Source organism: Nerophis lumbriciformis, linkage group LG09 (genome assembly GCF_033978685.3).
Source record: "Nerophis lumbriciformis linkage group LG09, RoL_Nlum_v2.1, whole genome shotgun sequence".
NCBI classification, from domain to species: Eukaryota; Metazoa; Chordata; class Actinopteri; order Syngnathiformes; family Syngnathidae; genus Nerophis; species Nerophis lumbriciformis.
Window position 1 is genome coordinate 49,787,920 of NC_084556.2, and position 22,313 is coordinate 49,810,232.

At 40.6% G+C, this 22,313-nt stretch overlaps 1 protein-coding gene across 1 annotated transcript; it reads left to right on the top strand.

The window, feature by feature from the left end:
- Positions 1 to 467: 467 nt before the first annotated feature.
- On the top strand, positions 468 to 11,611 carry LOC133607911 (LIM domain kinase 1-like). The gene is made up of 15 exons (XM_061962968.1): positions 468 to 900; positions 6,635 to 6,773; positions 6,938 to 7,047; positions 7,127 to 7,291; positions 7,358 to 7,463; positions 7,537 to 7,784; positions 7,854 to 8,046; positions 8,133 to 8,219; positions 8,283 to 8,414; positions 8,493 to 8,552; positions 8,883 to 8,948; positions 10,274 to 10,460; positions 10,559 to 10,614; positions 10,722 to 10,879; positions 10,948 to 11,611. The coding sequence occupies exons 1-15, from the start codon at positions 857 to 859 to the stop codon at positions 11,477 to 11,479; spliced, it is 2,283 nt and encodes a 760-aa protein (XP_061818952.1). The 5' UTR covers positions 468 to 856; the 3' UTR covers positions 11,480 to 11,611.
- The last annotated feature ends 10,702 nt before the right edge of the window (positions 11,612 to 22,313 follow it).

Here is a 22,313-nt window from a genome sequence, read left to right on the forward strand (position 1 = left end):
TGACTGTTTTACATAATGTTTCCTCTGTTACAATAAACCTACCATAAAAGTTTCAGCTGTTCATATGTTTACAATTTGGCAAACTTCATCAGAGGATCAAATACAAATTTTTCCAACAGTGCATTTCAGTGATGGAAATAACATCGTACATTTTTATCAAAAAAGTGAAGTGTTCAAGTCTTATGTGACTATTCTGTTAAATGTATAATTGTTAGGACTTGTTTGTGCTATGAATCTCTCCTATTGTTTGTTGTGTGTGAATAGCACACATCACAGCAAGCTGGGGGGGGGGGCGGAGTATTAATTGGGGCGTTCATAACAACTTTCCTTCTGCTGGTGGGAACCTAACTATAGTGTAAAACACACACACACACACACACACACACACACACACACACACACACACACACACACACACACACACACACACACACACACACACACACACACACACACACACACTTCAATGTGACTTCCTGGAAGAAGCACACAGATGTGACTGTAAGTAGATCTGCCACAGGACGATATACTAGGAGTAACAGGACCAGGAAGGAGGAGCTTACGATCTATACTGGGACAGGTCCACTTTTTGGTGGCCAAAAGAGGAAGACTGACCATCTGGTGTCAATGGGTCGAGGGAGTTTTGTTTTTTCTTCTTCGCACGACCACATTTTCAGGAAGTCTCACACACAGACTGACGTCACAGGACGAGTGAAAACTTGTGCTAGCGAGCAGTGGAAGCAGAATATGTGTACGCACGGTTAACACACATGTGCACGTCCACATGCGACCATAAAGCTGCTCGTGTCTTTTGCTGCTGTGAGACGGAACCCCAACTGCACATAGACGGGGGGCCATGTCTCGGCGAGACCAGAGGTTTCGGAGAGGGATGAAAGGACGGTAAGAGATGTTGTCATTCTCTGCTGAGGCGTGCACGTGCAAGATAGAACCAGAAAAAGAAAACAACACAGAAAAAACTCCCATTTCCTTAATAGATGTGTGAACATTATGTCTTTTTAACATATGAGTTGGGAAATTGTGTCAGATGTAAATATAAACGGAATACAATAATTTGCAAATCATTTTCAACCCATATTCAGTTGAATATGCTACAAAGGCAACATATTTGATGTTCAAACTGATAAACATTTTTTTTTTTTTGCAAATAATCATTAACTTTAGAATTTGATGCCAGCAACACGTGACAAAGAAGTTGGGAAAGGTGGCAATAAATACTGATAAAGTTGAGGAATGCTCATCAAACACTTATTTGGAACATCCCACAGGTGTGCAGGCTAATTGGGAACAGGTGGGTGCCATGATTGGGTATAAAAATGCTCAGTCTTTCACAAGAAAGGATGGGGCGAGGTACACCCCTTTGTCCACAACTGCGTGAGCAAATAGTCAAACAGTTTAAGAACAACGTTTCTCAAAGTGCAATTGCAAGAAATTTAGGGATTTCAACATCTACGGTCCATAATATCATCAAAAGGTTCATAGAATCTGGAGAAATCACTCCACGTAAGCGGCATGGCCGGAAACCAACATTGAATGACCGTGACCTTCGATCCCTCAGACGACATCAATCTCTAAAGGATATCACCACATGGGCTCAGGAACACTTCAGACAACCACTGTCACTTAATACAGTTGGTCGCTACATCTGTAAGTGCAAGTTAAAGCTCTACTATGCAAAGCGAAAGCCATTTATCAACAACATCCAGAAACGCCGCCGGCTTCTCTGGGCCCGAGATCATCTAAGATGGACTCATGCAAAGTGGAAAGGTGTTCTGTGGTCTGACGAGTCCACATTTCAAATTGTTTTTGGAAATATTCAACATCGTGTCATCCGGACCAAAGGGGAAGCGAACCATCCAGACTGTTATCGACGCAAAGTTGAAAAGCCAGCATCTGTGATGGTATGGGGGTGCATTAGTGCCCAAGGCATGGGTAACTTACACATCTGTGAAGGCACCATTAATGCTGAAAGGTACATACAGGTTTTGGAACAACATATGCTGCCATCTAAGCGCCGTCTTTTTCATGGACGCCCCTGCTTATTTCAGCAAGACAATGCCAAGCCACATTCAGCACGTGTTACAACAGCATGGCTTTGTAAAAAAAAGAGTGCGGGTACTTTCCTGGCCCGCCTGCAGTCCAGACCTGTCTCCCATCGAAAATGGAGTGTAAAATACGACAGCGGAGACCCCGGACTGTTGAACGACTGAAGCTCTACATAAAACAAGAATGGGAAAGAATTCCACTTTCAAAACTTCAACAATTAGTTTCCTCAGTTCCCAATCGTTTATTGAGTGTTGTTAAAAGAAAAGGTGATGTAACACAGTGGTGAACATGCCCTTTCCCAACTACTTTGGCACGTGTTGCAGCCATGAAATTCTAAGTTAATTATTATTTGCAAAAAATAAATAAAGTTTATGAGTTTGAACATCAAATATCTTGTCTTTGTAGTGCATTCAATTGAATATGGGTTGAAAAGGATTTGCAAATCATTGTATTCCGTTTATATTATACAACACAATTTCCCAACTCATATGGGAACAGGGTTTGTAAATACAACTAGGGTTATATGGTATACCGGTAGGGGTGTAACGGTACATGTATTTGTATTGAACCGTTTCAGTACGGGGGTTTCGGTTCAGTTCGGAGGTGCACCGAACGAGTTTCCACACAAACATATTAAGTAGCCACCTCCGCTTCCTTCTGCCTCTGTTTCTGTCAGCACACAACACAGCACCCAGCATTGTCCCACCCAAACAACCATCTGATTGGTTACAAACAGAGCAGTAACAGCCAATCAGCAGTGCGTATTCAGAGCGGTAACAGCCAATCAGCAGTACGTATTCAGAGCGGTAACAGCCAATCAGCAGTGCGTATTCAGAGCGCATGTAGTCAGTGCTTAGCGTTTAACAGGTAAGCATCAGGCAGCGGACCCTCCCCAAATTATAATAAACACCTCCCATTCAACTACTAGTAACATCACTATGAGCCCGTTGACTTTCTAGAAATATAAAAGGCAGCGCAGCTCGCTCGCAGTCCTGGCTTGAGGTGAAGGCTAATTCGCTTTTAGCGTAACGTTAGCTCATTTTGCTGTGTGTGTGTGTGTGTGTGTGTGTTACGGACAGCAAAGCCCTGTCTGTCTGTTATTTCACTTTACCTTTTGCTGTGTTGAAGCAGCAAAAAAGGACATTATGTTAAATGAAGATTTCTGTCTCTGATAGTTTATATAATAATGTAAGTGCATCATTAAGCCTACATGAACTCCATGGTGTTCAGGGATGAATAGTCTCTCCAATTGCTATTGTACCATTTTTTCAGCAATAGTTACATTAATCATTAGAAATGCAGCAGCCTAGTTTTGAATGGCAGGGTCCCTGCTATCACATGTTGATATAAATATAACATTTACATAATAAAAATCAACTACAGGCTTCCCAGATGCTGTAATAAATTAAGCATGATGTGTTGACTTGAAACTGTTTAATGTTGCACTTTTTATATGTAGAAGAAAAGTTTTGTCATTTTATTTAATCTGAGCAACAACTTCAGGCAGTTTAATGTTGATTAACGTGGGCAGAATTATTATAGTGTTCCCAATGTTAAAAGGATAAAGCCATTGTTTAAAAATTTGGTAAATATATAACCAAAAAATTTATATTTTGTTGTTTTCTTACTGTACCGAAAATGAACCGAACCATGACCTCTAAACCTAGGTACGTACCGAACCGACATTTTTGTGTACCCTTACACCCCTATGTACCGGTACTAGTAAAGTACCGCTATACTAATGAATCATAAACGGTACTATACCGCCTGTAAAAAGTACCGGTACCCTTTTTTTAAAGTTTTTTTTTTTATTAACGGGCATGACAGCGAGCCGTTGTAAGTTGTGACATTAATGATTTTACGAGCAGAGGAGCATGTTCGGCAGCACACAATCACGGAATACTTAAAAGCAGACACAGTGTGTGGACAGAAAAGGGAGAATGAAAGCATTTTGGCTTAAAAACTAACGATAAAGGTGAATCTATAACACTGAAACTTTGCTTTAACATGGCTTGCTAGCTAGCGGGTAACGTCCATCCGCAGTCGGCAGTGTTTTAGCTACTTCTAAATCACTAATCACCGCCTCCATGGTGACAAATAAAGTAAATTTCTTACAAGTATCATCCCTGCACGACGAAGAATAGCTGAACTTGCGCCACTACACACCGTAGGAGGATACAATAGCTCACCGCTAACAGGCTAGCGCGCCTCAATGTAAACAAACGCCATGGGTGGATCTACACCTGACATCCACTGTAATGATACCAAGTACAAGAGCGTATCTAGTCGATACTACAATGATTACATTGATATTTTTTATCATAAAATCTTTTTTCCCTTTATTTTTAATTTACATTATGTTTATAAACTCAGGAAACACGTCCCTGGACACATGGGAACTTCGAATATAACCGATGTATGATCCTGTAACTACTTGGTATCGGATCGATACCCAAATTTGTGGCATCATCCAAAACTAATGTAAAGTATCCAAACAACTGAAGAATAAGTGCTTCTAACATTTGAACAAAAGTGGAGATAAAACATGTTAAAATAGAAAGTAAGCAGATATTAAAAGTAAATTAGCAAGTAGATTAATAATTCATTTTCTACCACTTCCCCTCATAATTTTGACAAAATAAATGAATAAGAAATGACACAATATGTTACTGTAAATGTCAGCAGCCAAATTAGGAGCCTTTGTTTGCTTACTACTAAAAAACAAGTTGTCTAGTATGTTCACTATTTTATTTAAAGACAAAATTGTTCTTGGATTGGAATGAGAAACATATGTTCATTAGTTTAATTTTGTTAAAATAAAGCCAATGATGCCTTTTTTTGTCCATCCATCCATCCATCCATTTTCTACCGCTTATTCCCTTCGGGGTTGCGGGGGGCGCTGGAGCCTATCTCAGCTACAATCGGGCGGAAGGCGGTGTACACCCTGGACAAGTCACCACCTCATCACAGGGCCAAGACAGATAGACAGTGATCTTTTTTTGTGATGCCCTTTATTTCGAAAACTATCGAAACACATTTTGGTACCGGTACAAAAATATTGGTGTCGGGACAACCCTACATACAACTTACTCCAACCCATCACTGTTTCACATTCTCATCTCAACTAAATGCACTTTTATGAGGTACAGTACCATGGTCATATTCAAATGTTACTCTCCTGATCAAATTCAAGTTTTTCAGCTCCTTACAATTGTTTTAAATGACATATTTGTAAAAATAAATAAATAAAAAGCATAGATGATGGTTTGAAAACTATCGATACGATGATGTATCTACAGTATCATCTCATTTTCTCTCACATTCCTTGTGGTGGCGCTACCCAGCTAAGTTTATTTTTGCTGGCAATAAAACAGGAGAGTGCAGACTTACATCCCTTTGCATTCACTCAACTAAAAAAGGAGAAGGAACAAATGAAGCAACCTCAATGCAACCCAAAACACGCAACGCTAACCTTAGTGCTAATGATAAGTTGCCTTAGTGCTAATGATGAGTAGTCGTGGTGCACGGACGACTGAATAAAAGGCTTCCGTGTTGTCTTAGCTCTCATTGTGCTAGTGTGACCTTTTTGGTTCTGACCGGGAGAGGAAACATGGAGTTGTCCAGGAAGTCACCTCCCACTCTGCTTGCGCCGCTCAGATAAGCAGCAACTCTTTCATGCTGGACATAAGCATTGTTCTAAAGTCTGCTCACGGATGTCAAAAAGAACATACCATACCTACTAATTCCAACTAATACCTAATTTTCTGTTTTGGCAAATGGTCCCCGAACCACATTTTGGGAAAGAAGAAGTGACAGTAAACAACAGAAAAGTGTCTCCAAGCTCTGTCATGACTCCTGCTAGTGAAATATGAATGTGAAACACTGCGTTATATCCAACATTATGTATTTAAGTATCAAGTACAAAGGCCTTCCTTCTCTACGAAAAAGTAGTCTACAACAAGTTAATCACATGCTGAGCAATGATATCAGACCATCACGATGACAACACTCATGACATTTGCGTCATTATACAGTATTTCCAATGATTTGTGAGTGGCTTTTCTGCGGACTATAGTCATTCAGTAAGTACATTATCAATAAGCATCTTGTTGACAAAGAGGGAGTGCATAAATAAACTATTACTTATGTGTAGGGTCACAGGGAGCTGGAGCCTGCCTAGACCAGCTGAAAAGCAAACTGCACCCTTGACTGATTACCAGTCAATAGCAAAACACATTTTACCAAGCCCTGAGTCACATCCCTGAGTGGGAACTGAACCTAAAATGCTTTTGACAATTTAGAGTCAAATCTGTCTTGGGACTTGGGCACGATGCAGGAACATGCAAACCCCGCAGAACAGAGAGCACTAAAACAAGAACTGAACCTAAAATGCTTTTGACAATTTAGAGTCAAATCTGTCTTGGGACTTGGGCACAATGCAGGAACATGCAAACCCCGCAGAACAGAGTGCACTAAAACAAAATACAACTTTCGCTTTCTTTTTGACTGCCGGGCTCCCGTTGAACACCATCATGTAGCATGTGGTGCACATTTCCCCTTTGGTGTGCAGGTGCTGCGACTGTGGCTGCATCCTGTCTCAATGGTACTACGAAAAAGACGGACTGCTCTACTGCAAGAAGCACTACTGGGAACGTTACGGCGAACACTGTCACGGATGCAGGGAGACGCTTGCCACAGGACTTGTGATGGTAATGATCAATTCCACTTTCATTTCAACTCAGAGGATATCCTGACATCTCTGCACTGTAAGGACTTGATGAAAGAAAGAACAGAATGAACCGCCCAGGGTCTATTGCCAACAATTTCCACCTGTCCAAACATGATTAATTAACATGTTCACATGTGATAACAGGTTGCTGGAGAGCAGAAGTACCACCCTGAATGCTTCACCTGTATTAGGTGTCAAATGTTTATTGGAGATGGAGACACCTACACACTTGTAGAACGTTCTAAACTTTACTGGTAGGTCAATGGAAGTCAGTGTTGTACTCTCAGCAAGTTATTCAGTGTATTATAGTCGGGTCTTGGCATTATCTTGCAGTGGCCACTGTTTCTATCAGGGTGTAGCGACGTCACCTTCATCCCCCATCAAGAGTCCCCACATAGTGGCGCTGGTGTCACTTCCCCCACAAACAGGCGGCCACCGCGGTCTGACTGTAGCCACTGAACTCAGCCAAGAGACTGGCCCTCTTTTTACTGTGAAAGCGTGAGTCACAAATCTTTAATAAGATATTGTTCTAAATAATTATATCTTACATGCATCCTCTTTCAGCTTAGACCCAGAAGTCCTCTGCTCAGACCTGCTGTCCTCCGTCCACATTGGGGACCGCATCCTGGAGATTAACGGCAACTCTGTCTGCAACGTTTGCCCCAATGAGGTTGCTAAAATTAATCATCCATTAATGAATAATCAGACCAAATAAAGCCAACATAAGGTCATCTTTCCTTTAGGTAAACCGTGTGATCCAGGACACGAGCAAACCACTACAGCTGACAATTGAACACAATCCACAGTCCAAGAAGTCAACAGAAGCGCAGGAAGACATCGACTGTGTCCATGAAGAACTAGCTTTGGCATACACTCTCCCAAAACTGGAGGAGGAGCCAGGATCAGGTGTGGAGACATATGAACCAATGAGAATGAGTCTACCCTCACCTCTTCACCAAGAAACAATGGGAATGCGATCAAGACACATCCTGTAATGTTGGTTCTGGAATAGCTTTGATTCCTTATCATATGCCGGGCTAAGGTTGCTTTCTTCACTCAGGCGGAGCTGTAGTATTGAAAAGTGTTCCTTGTTGCCCAGAGCACTGACGCTCATATCCCAAAAGAAGGACAACATGGTTCGCTCTGAGTCTCTGCGCACTGACACTGGGGATCGAACCCATCGCATCTTCAGACCATCAGACCTCATACATGGAGAGGTGCTTGGCAGGGGGTTCTTTGGACAGGCTGTCAAGGTAGTGCCAGTGTTTACTGGTCAGAAGAACATGGTTGATTTTTTTTTTTAATGAAAGTGTACTGTGACTTTCATGGCGCTGTGAAGGTGACACATCAAGAGACAGGAGAGGTGATGGTGATGAAAGAGTTGATAAGTTTCGATGAAGAGACCCAAAAGACCTTCTTGAAAGAGGTAGATTGTTATTCCATATGGGGAGAGAGCTGTAGATGAATGTTTGCTCATGCTTGGCTTTAGGTGAAGGTGATGCGCTGTCTGGACCATCCTAACGTTCTCAAGTTTATTGGACTCTTTTACAAAGACAAGCGGCTACATATTGTCTCTGAGTTCATCCAGGGGGGAACGCTGAGAGACACCATCATCAAGATGGTACAGTAAAAAAAAAAAAAAACCTGAAGTGAATGGTGCAAACAATGTTCATGTGTCAGATTTATCCTGTTGTTTTAGGATAAGAATTTCTCGTGGAGCCTAAGAGTGAGTTATGCCAAGGACATTGCAGCTGGAATGGTGAGTGTTTTGTGACTATCAAACAAATAAGACAAACAACATTTGGGATTTATATAAATGTTCTCATTCATCCAGTTCATTGTATTCTCGGGGCATCTCTGTTCAGTTTGTCTTAGAAGGTGTTTCCCCTCTCATCCACGCCGGCTTCATTAGATCATGCTAATAGACTTACATTTGTCAGATCTAGTCCTGGTCGAAGTCTATGAAAATGAACTGATAAAGCCTGCTCGGATGGGAGACGAATCAATCGTCTTCTACTGAACAGTCCAATTGTGATCGATTAAACGCCCTGTGAATCATAAAACATATTGGACACATCTCTTCCTTTAGGCATATCTACACTCCATGAATGTCATCCACCGAGATTTAAACTCACCCAACTGCCTGGTCAAAGAGGTAAAATTCAAGGATTCAAGGAACTTTATTGTGTACATTTAGTTTAAATGTCACAATGTAGGTAAAGTAGTCTGTGATGCTTAAGCAGACATAGCATTAAAAGGTTATGTATACATTTTCAAGAGCTAATCTATCAATGTTCTATAGCGCTTGTCATTATTGGATTCACTGGTAAGTTTCAGTCTACCCTGGAAGACCATAAGCAAAAGGGCGGCGTAAACCCTGGACTAGTTGCCAGCCAGTCGCAGGGCACATAGATACAGACAAATAAGTACTGACACTCACAGGGACAGCATAGTTCAGTTGGTAGAGCGGGCGTGCCAGCTACTTGAAGGTTCCAGGTTCACTTCAAGCTTCTGCCATCCTAGTCACTGCCGTTGTGTCCTTGGCCAAGACATTTTACCTTTGCTCCCAGTGCCACCCAAACTGGTTTATATATAGCTTAAATGTAGGTAATGGGTTTCACTATTTTTTAAGCGCTTTGAGTCTCTAGAGAAAAAGCGCTATATAATTCACTTCCCTCACATTTAAACCTATGGATAGCTTTGAGTCTCCAATGAACATAGCATGCATGAGGAAGCCGTAATACCTAAAAAAAAAAAACACACACTCCCTGACTTCCACTTGCTAACCACTAGACCAGTGTGCACACCAGATCAATTTCTAACAATACAATTTTTTTTTAAATAACATCAATACTAGCTAAACATTTTTTCATCTCATCAAATTGAACGCTGGTTGTGAAGATTGTATATTCGATGTGGGAGGTGTCACTCCTCTTTAATTTTGTTGGCTAAACTGTTGCACTGAACTACAAGGAGACGTTGTTGGAGAAGAACAAAGTTTGTTTATTAGACTTCATTATAATTAGCCAAACTGCTTTGAGTGTTATATGAATATCAAAAAGTAAACGCCATGGTTTTTTTTTGTGTTTTTTCTGTGTCACAAAAGTTTTACTTCAAAAACCATTCATGTGAGACATAATTTTGTTAATGTTTTATGGTGTATAGTTCATTCCTATACAACATATTTCTGATCAAACTCTTAATGGCTCTGTCCCGATACAGCATCTACATGTAACTTTAAACATAACATAACTTTAAAACATAAATAAATATTTTTTTTAAATACCTCCCTCTATCAAAATGTAAAACTAGAGATAAAGGCATCATGTAATGACAAAAAGCTGACAGCCTTGGTGCCCTTCCAACTTGCCTTGGTGCCCTAAAATATGGGCCCTCCTTTAAGGCAATGTCCAATAATTAATTAGTTATATACATTTATCGTGGACCTCTAAAAAAAACGTAATTTTTTTCCTTGTTTAGAATCAGTCTGTAGTTGTGGCAGATTTTGGGCTTGCTCGTTTGGTGATGGAAGAGAAGAACCGGAGCAGAACATCGTCTCTGGAATCATCTCCAAAGGGGGGGAGATCTGGGCTCCGTAAACCTGACCGTAAAAAGCGCTACACGGTGGTGGGGAATCCTTACTGGATGGCCCCCGAGATGATCCACGGTGATAGTGCACACATGCGTACACTCCATATAAAATGGTGACATGTTTCACATGATTCCAAAATGTGATTTTATGGTAAGAAAGTTGAGTTCTTTCAGGACAAATCTACGATGAACGAGTGGACGTCTTTTCCTTTGGAATCATGATCTGTGAGGTACGAAAGTCCTTCTTGGCATTTGAATATGTTTCTATAGACACCAAGACCGGCTGTTCACCACACAATTGAATTAAAATCGGCATTTTATGAACTGATATTTTTAGATCATAGGCAGAGTGAGCGCCGACCCGGACTTCCTTCCACGGAATAAAGACTTTGGTTTGAATGTTGCGGCTTTCATTGAGCAATACCAACCTGCACAGTGCCCTTTGACTTTCCTGCCACTAGCTGCCCTCTGCTGTGAACTAGATTCGGATAAGCGGTATGAGCATATTGACATACTCAACAAACATTTGAATATTGTAACGCCATGTCTTTAAATTCTTCTAGGCCTTCCTTTTCAAAGCTGGAGGAGTGGTTGGAGAACTTACTGATGCACATAGACATCGGACTGCCTCTCCTCTCAGAGTTGGAGCAGCTTTGCAGAACTTTCTGGAGGACCCACAACGAGAACACAGTATTTGACTGCCCAGGCCAAAACCATTCTCCACTTCCACAAAGGTCCAATCTAATACAAACATCTCCAGACAATGCAAACAATCAAAATGGGACACTTTACCATCCTGAAAGCCAAGAACCAACTAGCACACCTCCTGACCAGGTGGACAGTGGCTACACCCACTTCGACAAAGTACATCAGGGTGAAAAAGCAGATGCTAGGCAGGTGTGCTGCTTATCTACAAACAGCTTGTCAGCGTTGGACACTTGTGAAAATGACGGACATGACCCCTCAGAACAAAACCAACTAAAACCTCCACAACCCTTAAAGACCAACAGTCCACCCACAGGACCATCCAGCAGGCCCAGAAGGATCTGCAAAGTGTTGTGGAACACAACCACAATGGATGACTCTTTGCTATGACTGTTTCATCTTTAAGGGTCCAAAAAAGGGTGCAATCTCAGAACTACTGGAAAAGAACTGAACGTCATATATTGTTGAGCACAACCAGCAACTTATGGCCGGTATTAATAAATTGAAGATGTTAAGCTAAAAGTATCTGTGGTATTCATCATCATAACTGCAAAGTATATTATAGGTAAATGTGTATTTGCTGCTTGCTGGATATCGATAGTGGTCACTCAGCGCGTCTCACACGTGATCCCGCAATCTGAATATTGACGGGACCGCTGTATAGTGTTCAACTACGTTTGTGTTGTTTTCATCATCACTATACACTAATATCGATGACGTGGAACACATATTCAGGTTTAACCTGAACATCAATATTTTCGGAATAGGTCCTTTTCTACCGCAGGAACTTTGACAGGAACTTTCCCATTTACCCAAATAAAGTTACCCCTGTGTTTCCACCAAAAACTAACCAGGTAGATTTAGTTCTTCATTAACTTTTCAGAGTTCCTGCCTGCTAGGTGGGACTTCTGGAAGGTAACCGGAAACTTTTTGGGGGCGGGCTGTGCTGTCGAACGCTGCTTGGTTGAACAATGTTGGTTAAAACTTATTTTTCAAACACAGGACCCCGATCAGAATATGTGCGGCAACTTTTTTTTTCTTTTTTTTTCTTGTGTATTTCTATTACAACAAACTTAACAAAGAGAAAGAAGAACGAAACAAGTTTTCGAAATGTAGCAACTTTTGTGGGGCATCATTGTGCTGAAGAACGCTGATCAGTGGAACTATCTTGGAGTGATTTACTCAGCCGTAGTCTTCAAACTATATGCAGTTTATTGTTGTTTATAAATTTTTACAAACTTAATTTCGTTACGCAAAGCAAAGAGAAGTGGACAGACTCTTTTAAACGTATTTACAGTGGAGTATGAAGCCGGACTTGAGGCAACGACCTCATCTGCTTATTACTCTGACTTTGTTGGATAAATGTGAAATAAAGGAGGCAGTACTTGAGTGGAGCGAAGGTAAATAACATCAAATATTTACTATTTACTTTATTTAATGCCGTAAAAATAGTAAGTGACACTCCATTTGTGTATTTATTGGCCTCAACTCCAGTGAACAGAACGCTAATGCTAACAAGCTAACGCTATAGCCAATGTGTGTGTGTTGTCGGCGTGAGATAAACATTGACATTTATAATTTATATATTGTTATTTACAGCTGAAACGGACCAAAGGGAATTGCCTGACCGTCATGAATTCATAATTTACCAAGAGGACTACTTTCTGACTGTTAGCCATTGCGGACAAAAGCCTGACTTTTTATGAACAACTCGGTACACTTTCTTTTTTAAATCATATTGTTTTGTATATTATTGCTTTGTGTATCATTTACTTACTATTTCGCAAAGTAACTCTGACCTAATATTCACTATTTATTTACATGGCATCAGTGTAGAAATAAACAAAATCACTCCTTCATACGTCATCCTACCCTGAACTGTGAAATGCGGTGGAAACACAAACCACGCACTTCTACAGGAACCCAAGGAACTAGAAGTTTCAGGAACTTTTGGTGGAAAAGGGCCTATTGACTGCCAACATTTTCCAAGTTTACACTCAACAAAACTCCCACGCAAAAACATCAGAGTTGAGTAAAACTGTTCATTGGAATCCCTATTATAATATAAGTTATATATTTATCTGTGAGTCTGCCAAATATCTTTTAAATTGATGGATTAAACACAAATGTTTTGGTCGGTTGTGATGAGACTCAGGTCGAATCCAACCAGCCATGTTTACTCAAATTTTCCGTCACTTACAACACTAATCTTATGAATCCATCCATCCATTTTCTACCGCTTATTCCCTTCGGGGTCGCGGGGGGCGCTGGAGCCTATCTCAGCTACAAACGGGCGGAAGGCGGGGTACACCCTGGACAAGTCGCCACCTCATCGCAGGGCCAACACAGATACACAGACAACATACACACTCCCATTCACACACTAGGGCCAATTTAGTGTTGCCAATCAATCTATCCCCAGGTGCATGTCTTTGGAGGTGGGAGGAAGCCGGAGTACCCGGAGAGAACCCACTCAGTCACGAGGAGAACATGCAAACTCCACACAGAAAGATCCCGAGCCTGGGATTGAACCCCAGACTACTCAGCACCTTTGTATTGTGAGGCAGACGCACTAACCCCTCTTCCACCGTGCTGAATATAATCAATTAAAAATACACCGTAATTGTGGAACCTTTTTTTATGTTTCTTTGCTTAGCGAGCTTTTGAGTGATACCAATCTTTTTAAAACGGGATTAAGATTAAGAAAGTTATGACATTTTGAAAGTCAGATTTAACAAAAAGGTCACAACTAAAATATTGAGCACCATTGACTTTGTATTAATAGGATGGCCAGAAATGAATAATGATAACTTTATTATTATTCATTATAGGAAAATTATACTCATATCATTGGAATAATTTCAAGACAGGTCTGATTATATCATCCATCCATCCATCCAATTTCCTTCGTTTATCCGAGGTCAGGATGCGGGGGCAGCAGCTTAAGCAGGTAAGCCCAGACTTCCCTCTCCCCAGCCACTTCATCCAGCTCCTCCCGGGGGATCCCGAGGCGTTCCCAGGCCTGCCGGGAGACAGTCTTCTCAACGTGTCCTGGGTCTTCCCTGTGGCCTCCTACCGGTCGGAGGTGCCCTAAACCTCCTGACCAGATGCCCAAACCACCTCATCTGGCTCCTCTCGATGTAGAGGAGCAGCGGCTTTACTTTGAGCTCCTCCCGGATGACAGAGCTTCTCACCCTATCTCTAAGGGAGAACCCCGCCACCCGACAGAGGAAACTAATTTCGGTGGCTTGTACCCGTGATCTTGTACCCGTGACCCGTAGATCGACCGGTAAATTGAGAGCTTTGCCTTCCGGCTCAGCTCCTTCTTCACCACAACGGATTGATACAGCGTCCGCATTAAAGTTAAAAAGTTAAAGTACCAATGATTGTCACACACACACTAGGTGTGGCGAGATTATTCTCTGCATTTGACCCATCACCCTTGATCACCCCCTGGGAGGTGAGGGGAGCAGTGGGCAGCAGCGGTGGCCGCGCCCGGGAATCATTTTGGTGATTTAACCCCCAATTCCAACCCTTGATGCTGAGTGCCAAGCAGGGAGGTAATGGGTCCCATTTTTATAGTCTTTGGTATGACTCGGCCGGGATTTGAACTCACAACCTACCGATCTCAGGGCGGACACTCTAACCACTAGGCCACTGAGTAGGTTACTGGCGATGCTGCACCGATCCGCCTGTCGATTTCACGATCCGCTCTTCCCTCACTCGTGAACAAGACTCCGAGGTAGTTGAACTCCTCCACTTGGGGCAAGATCTCTTCCCCAACCCGGAGATGGCATTCCACCCTTTTCCGGGCGAGAACCATGGACTCGGACTTGGAGGTGCTGATTCTCATCCCAGTCGCTTCACACTCGACTGCAAACCGATCCAGTGAGAGCTGAAGATCCTGGCCAGATGATGCCATCAGGACCACATCTTCTGCAAAACAGCAGAGACCTAATCCCGCAGCCACCAAACTGGATCCCTTCAACGCCCTGACTGCGCCTAGAAATTCTGTCCAAAAAAATTACGAACAGAATCGGTGACAAAGGGCAACCTTTCACGTTAGGGTGACCAGGAGTCCGGATTTAGGCCGGACAGTCCGGATTTTTTAATGCCCTGTCCGGCGTCCGGCGCAGCTTCAAGCCGGACACGTATTTGTCCTCCTTTTTGAGGCACTAGGCTTGAAGAGCGGAGTTTTTTCATCTTTGCTGGGCTGCAGCGCGATAGCCAATCAAAGACCGTAAAAAATGCCCCCAACGCAGTAACGTATCAAATGATTGGCTAAGAGCGGTGTCGGATACAAATCTGCTTATCATTGGTTAAAAAAGTAAACAAGGGTCCATGTGCTGCTGCGGCATAACATTGACAGAAAGTTAGCATCATGCCAAAACGCAAGACCTCGTTTAATTCTGAATGGATAAAAGAGCACGAATTTATAACGAAAAGCAGTCGAGACTCATTCCATGGCTTCTGCACACTTTGTCGATGTGATGTCGACGTAAGTAGTCAGGGGAAAGCTGCAATTGAACGGCATGCGGGTACGTATAAACATAAAAGTAATAAACATGCGGCAGGTACCTCTTCAATGAGGACATTTTTTCATGAAGTTTCGTCGCCCCTGGATGACAAGATAACTGCTGCGGAGCTGTGCAAGGTGTACCATGCTGTAAAGCAGTGGTTCTCAAATGGGGGTACGCGTACCCCTGGGGGTATGTAATGTAATGTAAGTTCATAAACTGAACATCAAATTAAGTAGGCTATTCCATTCATTACCATAAACCCAGAGTTTCCCCCATGCCATGATGGTTTGACCCTCACTAAAATGTCTGTCAAAAAGAAGTGTGAAAAGAAATGCAACAATGCAATATTCAGTGTTGACAGCTAGATTTTTTGTAGACATGTTCCATAAATATTGATGTTAAAGATTTCTTTTTTTGTGAAGAAATGTTTAGAATTAAGTTCCTGAATCCAGGTGGATCTCTATTACAATCCCCAAAGAGGGCACTTTAAGTTGATGATTACTTCTATGTGTAGAAATCTTTATTTATAATTGAATCACTTGTTTATTTTTCAACAAGTTTTTAGTTATTTTACATTTTTTTTTTTCCAAATAGTTTAAGAAAGACCACTACAAATGAGCAATATTTTGCACTGTTATACAATTTAATAAATCAGAAACTGATGACATAGTGCTGTATTTTACTTCTTTATCTCTTTTTTTCAACCAAAAATGCTTTGCTCTGATTAGGGGGCACTTGAATTAAAAAAATGTTCACAGGGGGTACATCACTGAAAAAAGGTTGAGAACCACTGCTGTAAAGCATCACCAGTCCTACAGAAGTTTAGACTGTGGCATGAAAGTGGACCGGGAGATTTTCAGTGACTATCCCACAGCTAAAGGGATGGCCTGTGGCCGAACAAAAGCCAAAGCATTGTGCGAGAACGTCATCGCTCACTATTCGGTACAGGAACATACCGACTACATAAAAGAAAACAACCTACCCTTTTCCGTAGCAACCGACGCCTCAAATAAAGGAACAAACAAGTGTTTTCCCATTGTGGTAAGGTATTTTCACTTTGATGAAGGCATCCAACATGTCCTGTTGGATTTTTATAGTGACAGCAACGAAACGTCAGAAGCCATAACAAACCAGCTGCTGGCAAAATTTGAGATGTCTGGCTTAGAGGTGAAAAACATGTCTGCATATGCAGCAGACAATGCCAGTGTCAATTGTGGCAAACATAACAGTGTATCAGAAGCTGAAACTGAGCCAAAAAGATGTGCTCCCTGCAAACTGTTTGGCCCATATTCTGCATAACGCAACCAGATATGCAGCAAGCAGCCTTGATGTTGATGTGGAAACATTTTTGTGGCATTTTTTTTAAATTATATATGTTAACTACATTTAAGTCCACACATGTTATGCTTTGTGGCACTCTGCACTTGAAAAGATTCATCTCAGTGGTCACTTTTTGAACACCACAATGTATTGAATAAATACAAATACTGTTAACAAACACTTGACTTTAATATTTTTTCCTATTCAGCCACACAAACATCATCTTTAAACCACTCAAAATTGTACTATAAATAAGAGTATACCAGAGTCCTATGTGCACCATAGTAATTTATTGATATGCCGCATAATGTCCTCCTTTTTGGTGTCATGGAAATGGTCACCCTATTTCACGTAAACCCATTAATCTTTGAAATGTTACACACAAACGTTTTAATTACATTAGCCTTACAATAATGGACACTTTAAAAGAACAACCAGATAAATGTAGGTGAATCAAACGTTTGCTTATTGTTCAAAGACAAACCTTCAATGCTAATCTAATCTAGCTCATTGTTGTCATGTAAAACAAAGTCAAAAAGTCAAGTTAAAAAACTCACCTTTGTTTGAGAGCCTGTATTTACTGTTGTCCCCCCCCATCCATGATTTTAAAAAATGTATGTATAATAAAATAATTGATTAAAAAATATATTTTACACACTTAATTAGAGGCAAAAACATATTAAAGGTCCCCGGGATGTCGTTTTTTAGGTCTACCCGTCATTTCCCTGCAAAAAATGTTCTATAGAATTTCTAAAGAATATCTCTATAGAATTTCTAATGAACTTTAGGACCGAAGTTCTATAGAATTTCTAATGAACTTTAGGACCGAAGTTCTATAGAACAGGATTCTAAAGAATGGTTCTATAGAACATGGTTCTAAAGAATGGTTCTATAGAACAGGGTTCTAAAGAATGGTTCTATAGAACAGGGTTCTAAAGAATGGTTCTATAGAACAGGGTTCTAAAGAATGGTTCTATAGAACAGGGTTCTAAAGAATGGTTCTATAGATCTCCTCTAAAGAATAGTGCTATAGAAGAAAGTTCTAAAGAGTAGTTCTATAGAACAGGCTCCTATGGAATGGCTTTCTGTGGAATACGGTTCAGAATGATGTAGAAATGATTGGGCAGGCATTCTACAAAATCTGTGGTCTAACACTGGCAATGGAGAAAGACAAATATTGCAGTTGAATGAATGTTGACTTGTATTTATTATATACATGTAACTCAAATCTTGACGTAATAAATAAATGTCAGCAGCATAAATCAACATGATCACCGCGCTTCCCCGACTGTTAGAGACGGCTAGACGTCCAGCAGAATTTGTTTCTGAGGCCTTCTTTTTTTCCCATTTTCTGCGCAATGTTCAGTTTCACTCCAATGATTTTCTTTATCACATTTGCTTCACTTGAGGGATGGAGCTTCTTCACAAAATCTGAAAGATCAATAAAATATACCAGAATTAGTGTCTGCAGACACCAAGACACTAGCTGTCATGCAATGAGTTACACTATGGCATTTTTCAGCTCGATAAAGAGAGTGATGTCTATCATTTAATCAATGCAATGGATAGTCAACACACTGCATACATTGCATATCACGCGTTTCTATGCTGTAAGGCACTTGCACTGCTTGACGCACACAAAATCATATGTGGTGCAATCATGCCAGGCTTTACGAACTGCAACAAATCTGTATCAAATTCTGACAGTGCATGTACACTATTCATTAGCTATATAGAAAATCCATTCAGTGTGTGAAATATTTTTCAAATTATTTTCAGGATTTCACTTTCTTGTGAATCTTGTTGTGTACTTGATGGGTGTCCCCAATGGCGTTCGAACAATCACGAAAGTGCATTAATAGAATTCTAATAAAAATATTTAACTTCAATCTGATTGAAACCATATCCACATCGGGAAGGGGATCTGACACATTCCCTATCTAAAAGTCGTTCACTTCTCAACTTGCAGCAGAACTCACGGAAATTCCCGACGCTAGTTGTTAAATAGTAAGGCGGAGAATGCCGATATAAGATATCAAACGAGAAAAAGGTGTAGATATCCGTGCGCTGCGGTTTTTGCTTTGTCACTTGATGTTGGTTTCCGACGAGATCAAAGCTAATGTGACCACCCATGCCTATAAATCTGTCAAAACGAACATCTCGCAGTCAATTCATGGACCAAGCAGACTGGAAGCTATGGATATCTATACTTCATGCCAAACGATCACGGAACGACTTGGAGATAGGAAAAGGGTCAGATCCACTTCCCTGATGTGGATATGGTTTTAATCAGATTGATTTAACTTATACTCACCAATAATAGCAGACACTTTCTTGTCATCCAGTTTTGGTTTCTCATGCTTATCCTTAAAAGCATTGGATTTTTTTCCTGTCAAGCTGCTGTTGGCCAGCTCCTCTCTGGCAGAGCGACAGCAGGACGTCGAGCTGATAGTATTGTTGCCTGACGTGATAAGTCGTCCATCTTCATTAGCAGGCCAGGAAGTCCTTTAATAGAAAAAAGTACATTGTGATGCAGACACAATAAAAAAAAAATACATTAATAACATGAAGCTGGCGATATCCAAACCGCTCGGCTCTAACCCCAGCTATCATAATGTAAGGGTATTTTGATAGGAATCTTGTTCAAGTCAAGGGAAACATGGTAAGGAAGCAATCAAAGATGAAAAATATATATAACCATATATATTAATTCATCCTGACCACGCGAAGATTTAATATTTGTCGGTCAAGTATTAATCAGATATCCAGCTGAGACAAAATATCAAGAAGGAAGGGACGTAACTCTTGCTAATATAAGAGAAACACACAAAAACGGACGGACAGACAGACAAACAAACAAGTACCATATGTCCTCCCCTTATTTAGAGGGGAGGACATCACAACTTAGGATGTTGTATATGCAACAGTTCTGAAATTATCCCAAATCATAAATGGATTTTTATTGGAAAAAAGGGGCATAACTCTGGAAAATATTGTCCGAGACGACTCATTTTCGATAGGCTTCTTGTTACACTAAGATAAATAGATGTAACAAGTTTGGTTTCCGTACATGAAACGATTCTGTAAATATTGCGGTGACGGATGGACAGCCGTACATGACGACAATACCCGTAGGCCAAAGTTAGATGAAAATACAGTAATAAGAAAGTTATTTCATACATCGACATGTAAGCATATTTTCCATCAACCTATGATAATTACAATAACATACTTCTAGAATAAGAAAACCTACCTTCAACAACCCTCAATGCATCTCGAAGGGATTTGTTTTCCTCTCTCAACTGGAGGACTTCCTTCTTCAGGGATTCCATTTCTGTACATGTATCTTTCGGTGAAGTTCTTCCCAGCTGAAAATGTCAAAATAGTAAATCAAATGAAATAATTTGTATTATGATTAATTTGGGCGCTCATATGTTTTCCGGAAGCAATTTGTCCTGGATACGGCCCTGACAGCACCATATAAGTTTTACATGTATAAGCAACCTTGTAGGCACATTAATTTGAATATGCTACATGTACATGTAGCAGTAAGCCATTCACACAGTAGGCACTGTTCATCAGGTATTTGTAGTGTTATTTTCATATAAGTAAAAGTATAAACTTGTGTTTTAAACCAGTTGCCAGGGATGCAATTTTTACGTACTCGATTTCAAATGAATGCTAGGCACTTGTGATTGTTTGCCTCGAGAGGGTGCTTTGATTAACCAATAAAATCCTATTCTATTCTATTCATGTACTCACAGCAGCAAGTTGGGCCTTCAATTGTGCCCGAGCATCATATCCCACAGCTGTACGGCTTACTTTCCTCTTTTTCTTCTGAAAAATCAAGATTAACAAGAAAACGTGTTCAGTTCTTTTATATGCCATTGAAGTGAAGAAATATGTTTGCAGAAATGATAGATTTTCGAGTACATGCAGAAAGTCTGTCAACACCTCAATTTGTCTTGAATATTATTCTGTCTGAGTTGGTCGAATTGAATCAAAATATTCAATAACTTTAAAGCCTACAATGAAACATGATTTGATTAACTTTTATGATAAAGAAAAACTGACAAGGTACTTCAAAAGTATGGGATTGAATCCTACAAAACCTCACACAGTTGAAACACCACTGAAATAGTGAGTGAGTGAATTAACGTTTAACGTTGCTTTCAACACTATTTCGGTCATATCGCGACAACACCACTGAAATAAAAGTACCTGCTGTCTGTCAGATAGAGTCTCCTCAACACTTTCATCCTTGCTCTCACTGTCTGATGACCAAGACTTTGGCTGTTTGTTTCTCTTGCCTCTGCCATATTCCAAATCACCAGTAAGGGGTACATCCTTGCCATCCTGAGCGGCTTTCAAATATGGCGTCAGTTCACGTGTGTCTTCTGTGTAAAAACAAATATGTGCCACATTAAGCTAAATTAAACTGTACAGTTAGTCATACATTTCAGCAGCAGATTGTTATCACTAAATTACTTTGGTATACCTACAGTTCTGATGATTCAGAAATTCACCTCAGCGAGAAACAAATTTCACCTTACTTTCCCTTATTTACAGGCTTACAGCCATATTAAAAAATTGTCAAGGTTAAGTCTGTACTATCATGACAATCACCTCAGCATTGCAGATTGAAACATTCAGTATACCAGGGCTGCACTGATGAGAAATTACTATCAATCATGGAAGAAAAAAAATTATATTAATTAAATTTAACTTTACATAAACAAAGTCGAAAGTTCAAGGTGTAAAATCAGAAGTACATTAAATATATCTATATTAAATATATCTATATTTATATGTACTTCTGGTAAAACGTATACTTTTTACTGAATTGAATTGAAAAGTTTTCAACTGTTTATTAATTACCACCAAATCTCAGAATTCTTGCCATAGTATTTGGTTTGTGACTGCTTCCTTCCTCCTGCTTTGTTGAGTGGCCATGGAACTTGGACTTCTTCATCACTGTCCCAATTTTCTCCATTCATCTTCTCTCGAGAACCGCGTGGTTAATATACTATATTTCGTCTCGATGATCATCCTCCCCTTGCTTCCGTTTGGCGACCTGACTGGGGGCCAAACTCCTTCTCTGTGTGATCACACAAGCCTGACGTTACAAACAATGGAGGGATGATAATAATAATAATAATAATAATAATAAATTAGGCTAGTTTTGCTAGCTCACCATTTCCGCCCGTGCCTCGAAGCTGCTGTTTGGCTCAACGTTAGCCCGCTTGTGACGTCTCGCATCGCGCCTAGAAGACCCTAAACCTAAATGTGATGTTTAAGCCAACAAAGTTACCGTCAATGAACTCCGACGTGACTTGGGCAGCTTAGAAAGAGCGAGTGAAGTCAACATGGACGTTGTGGCCGCC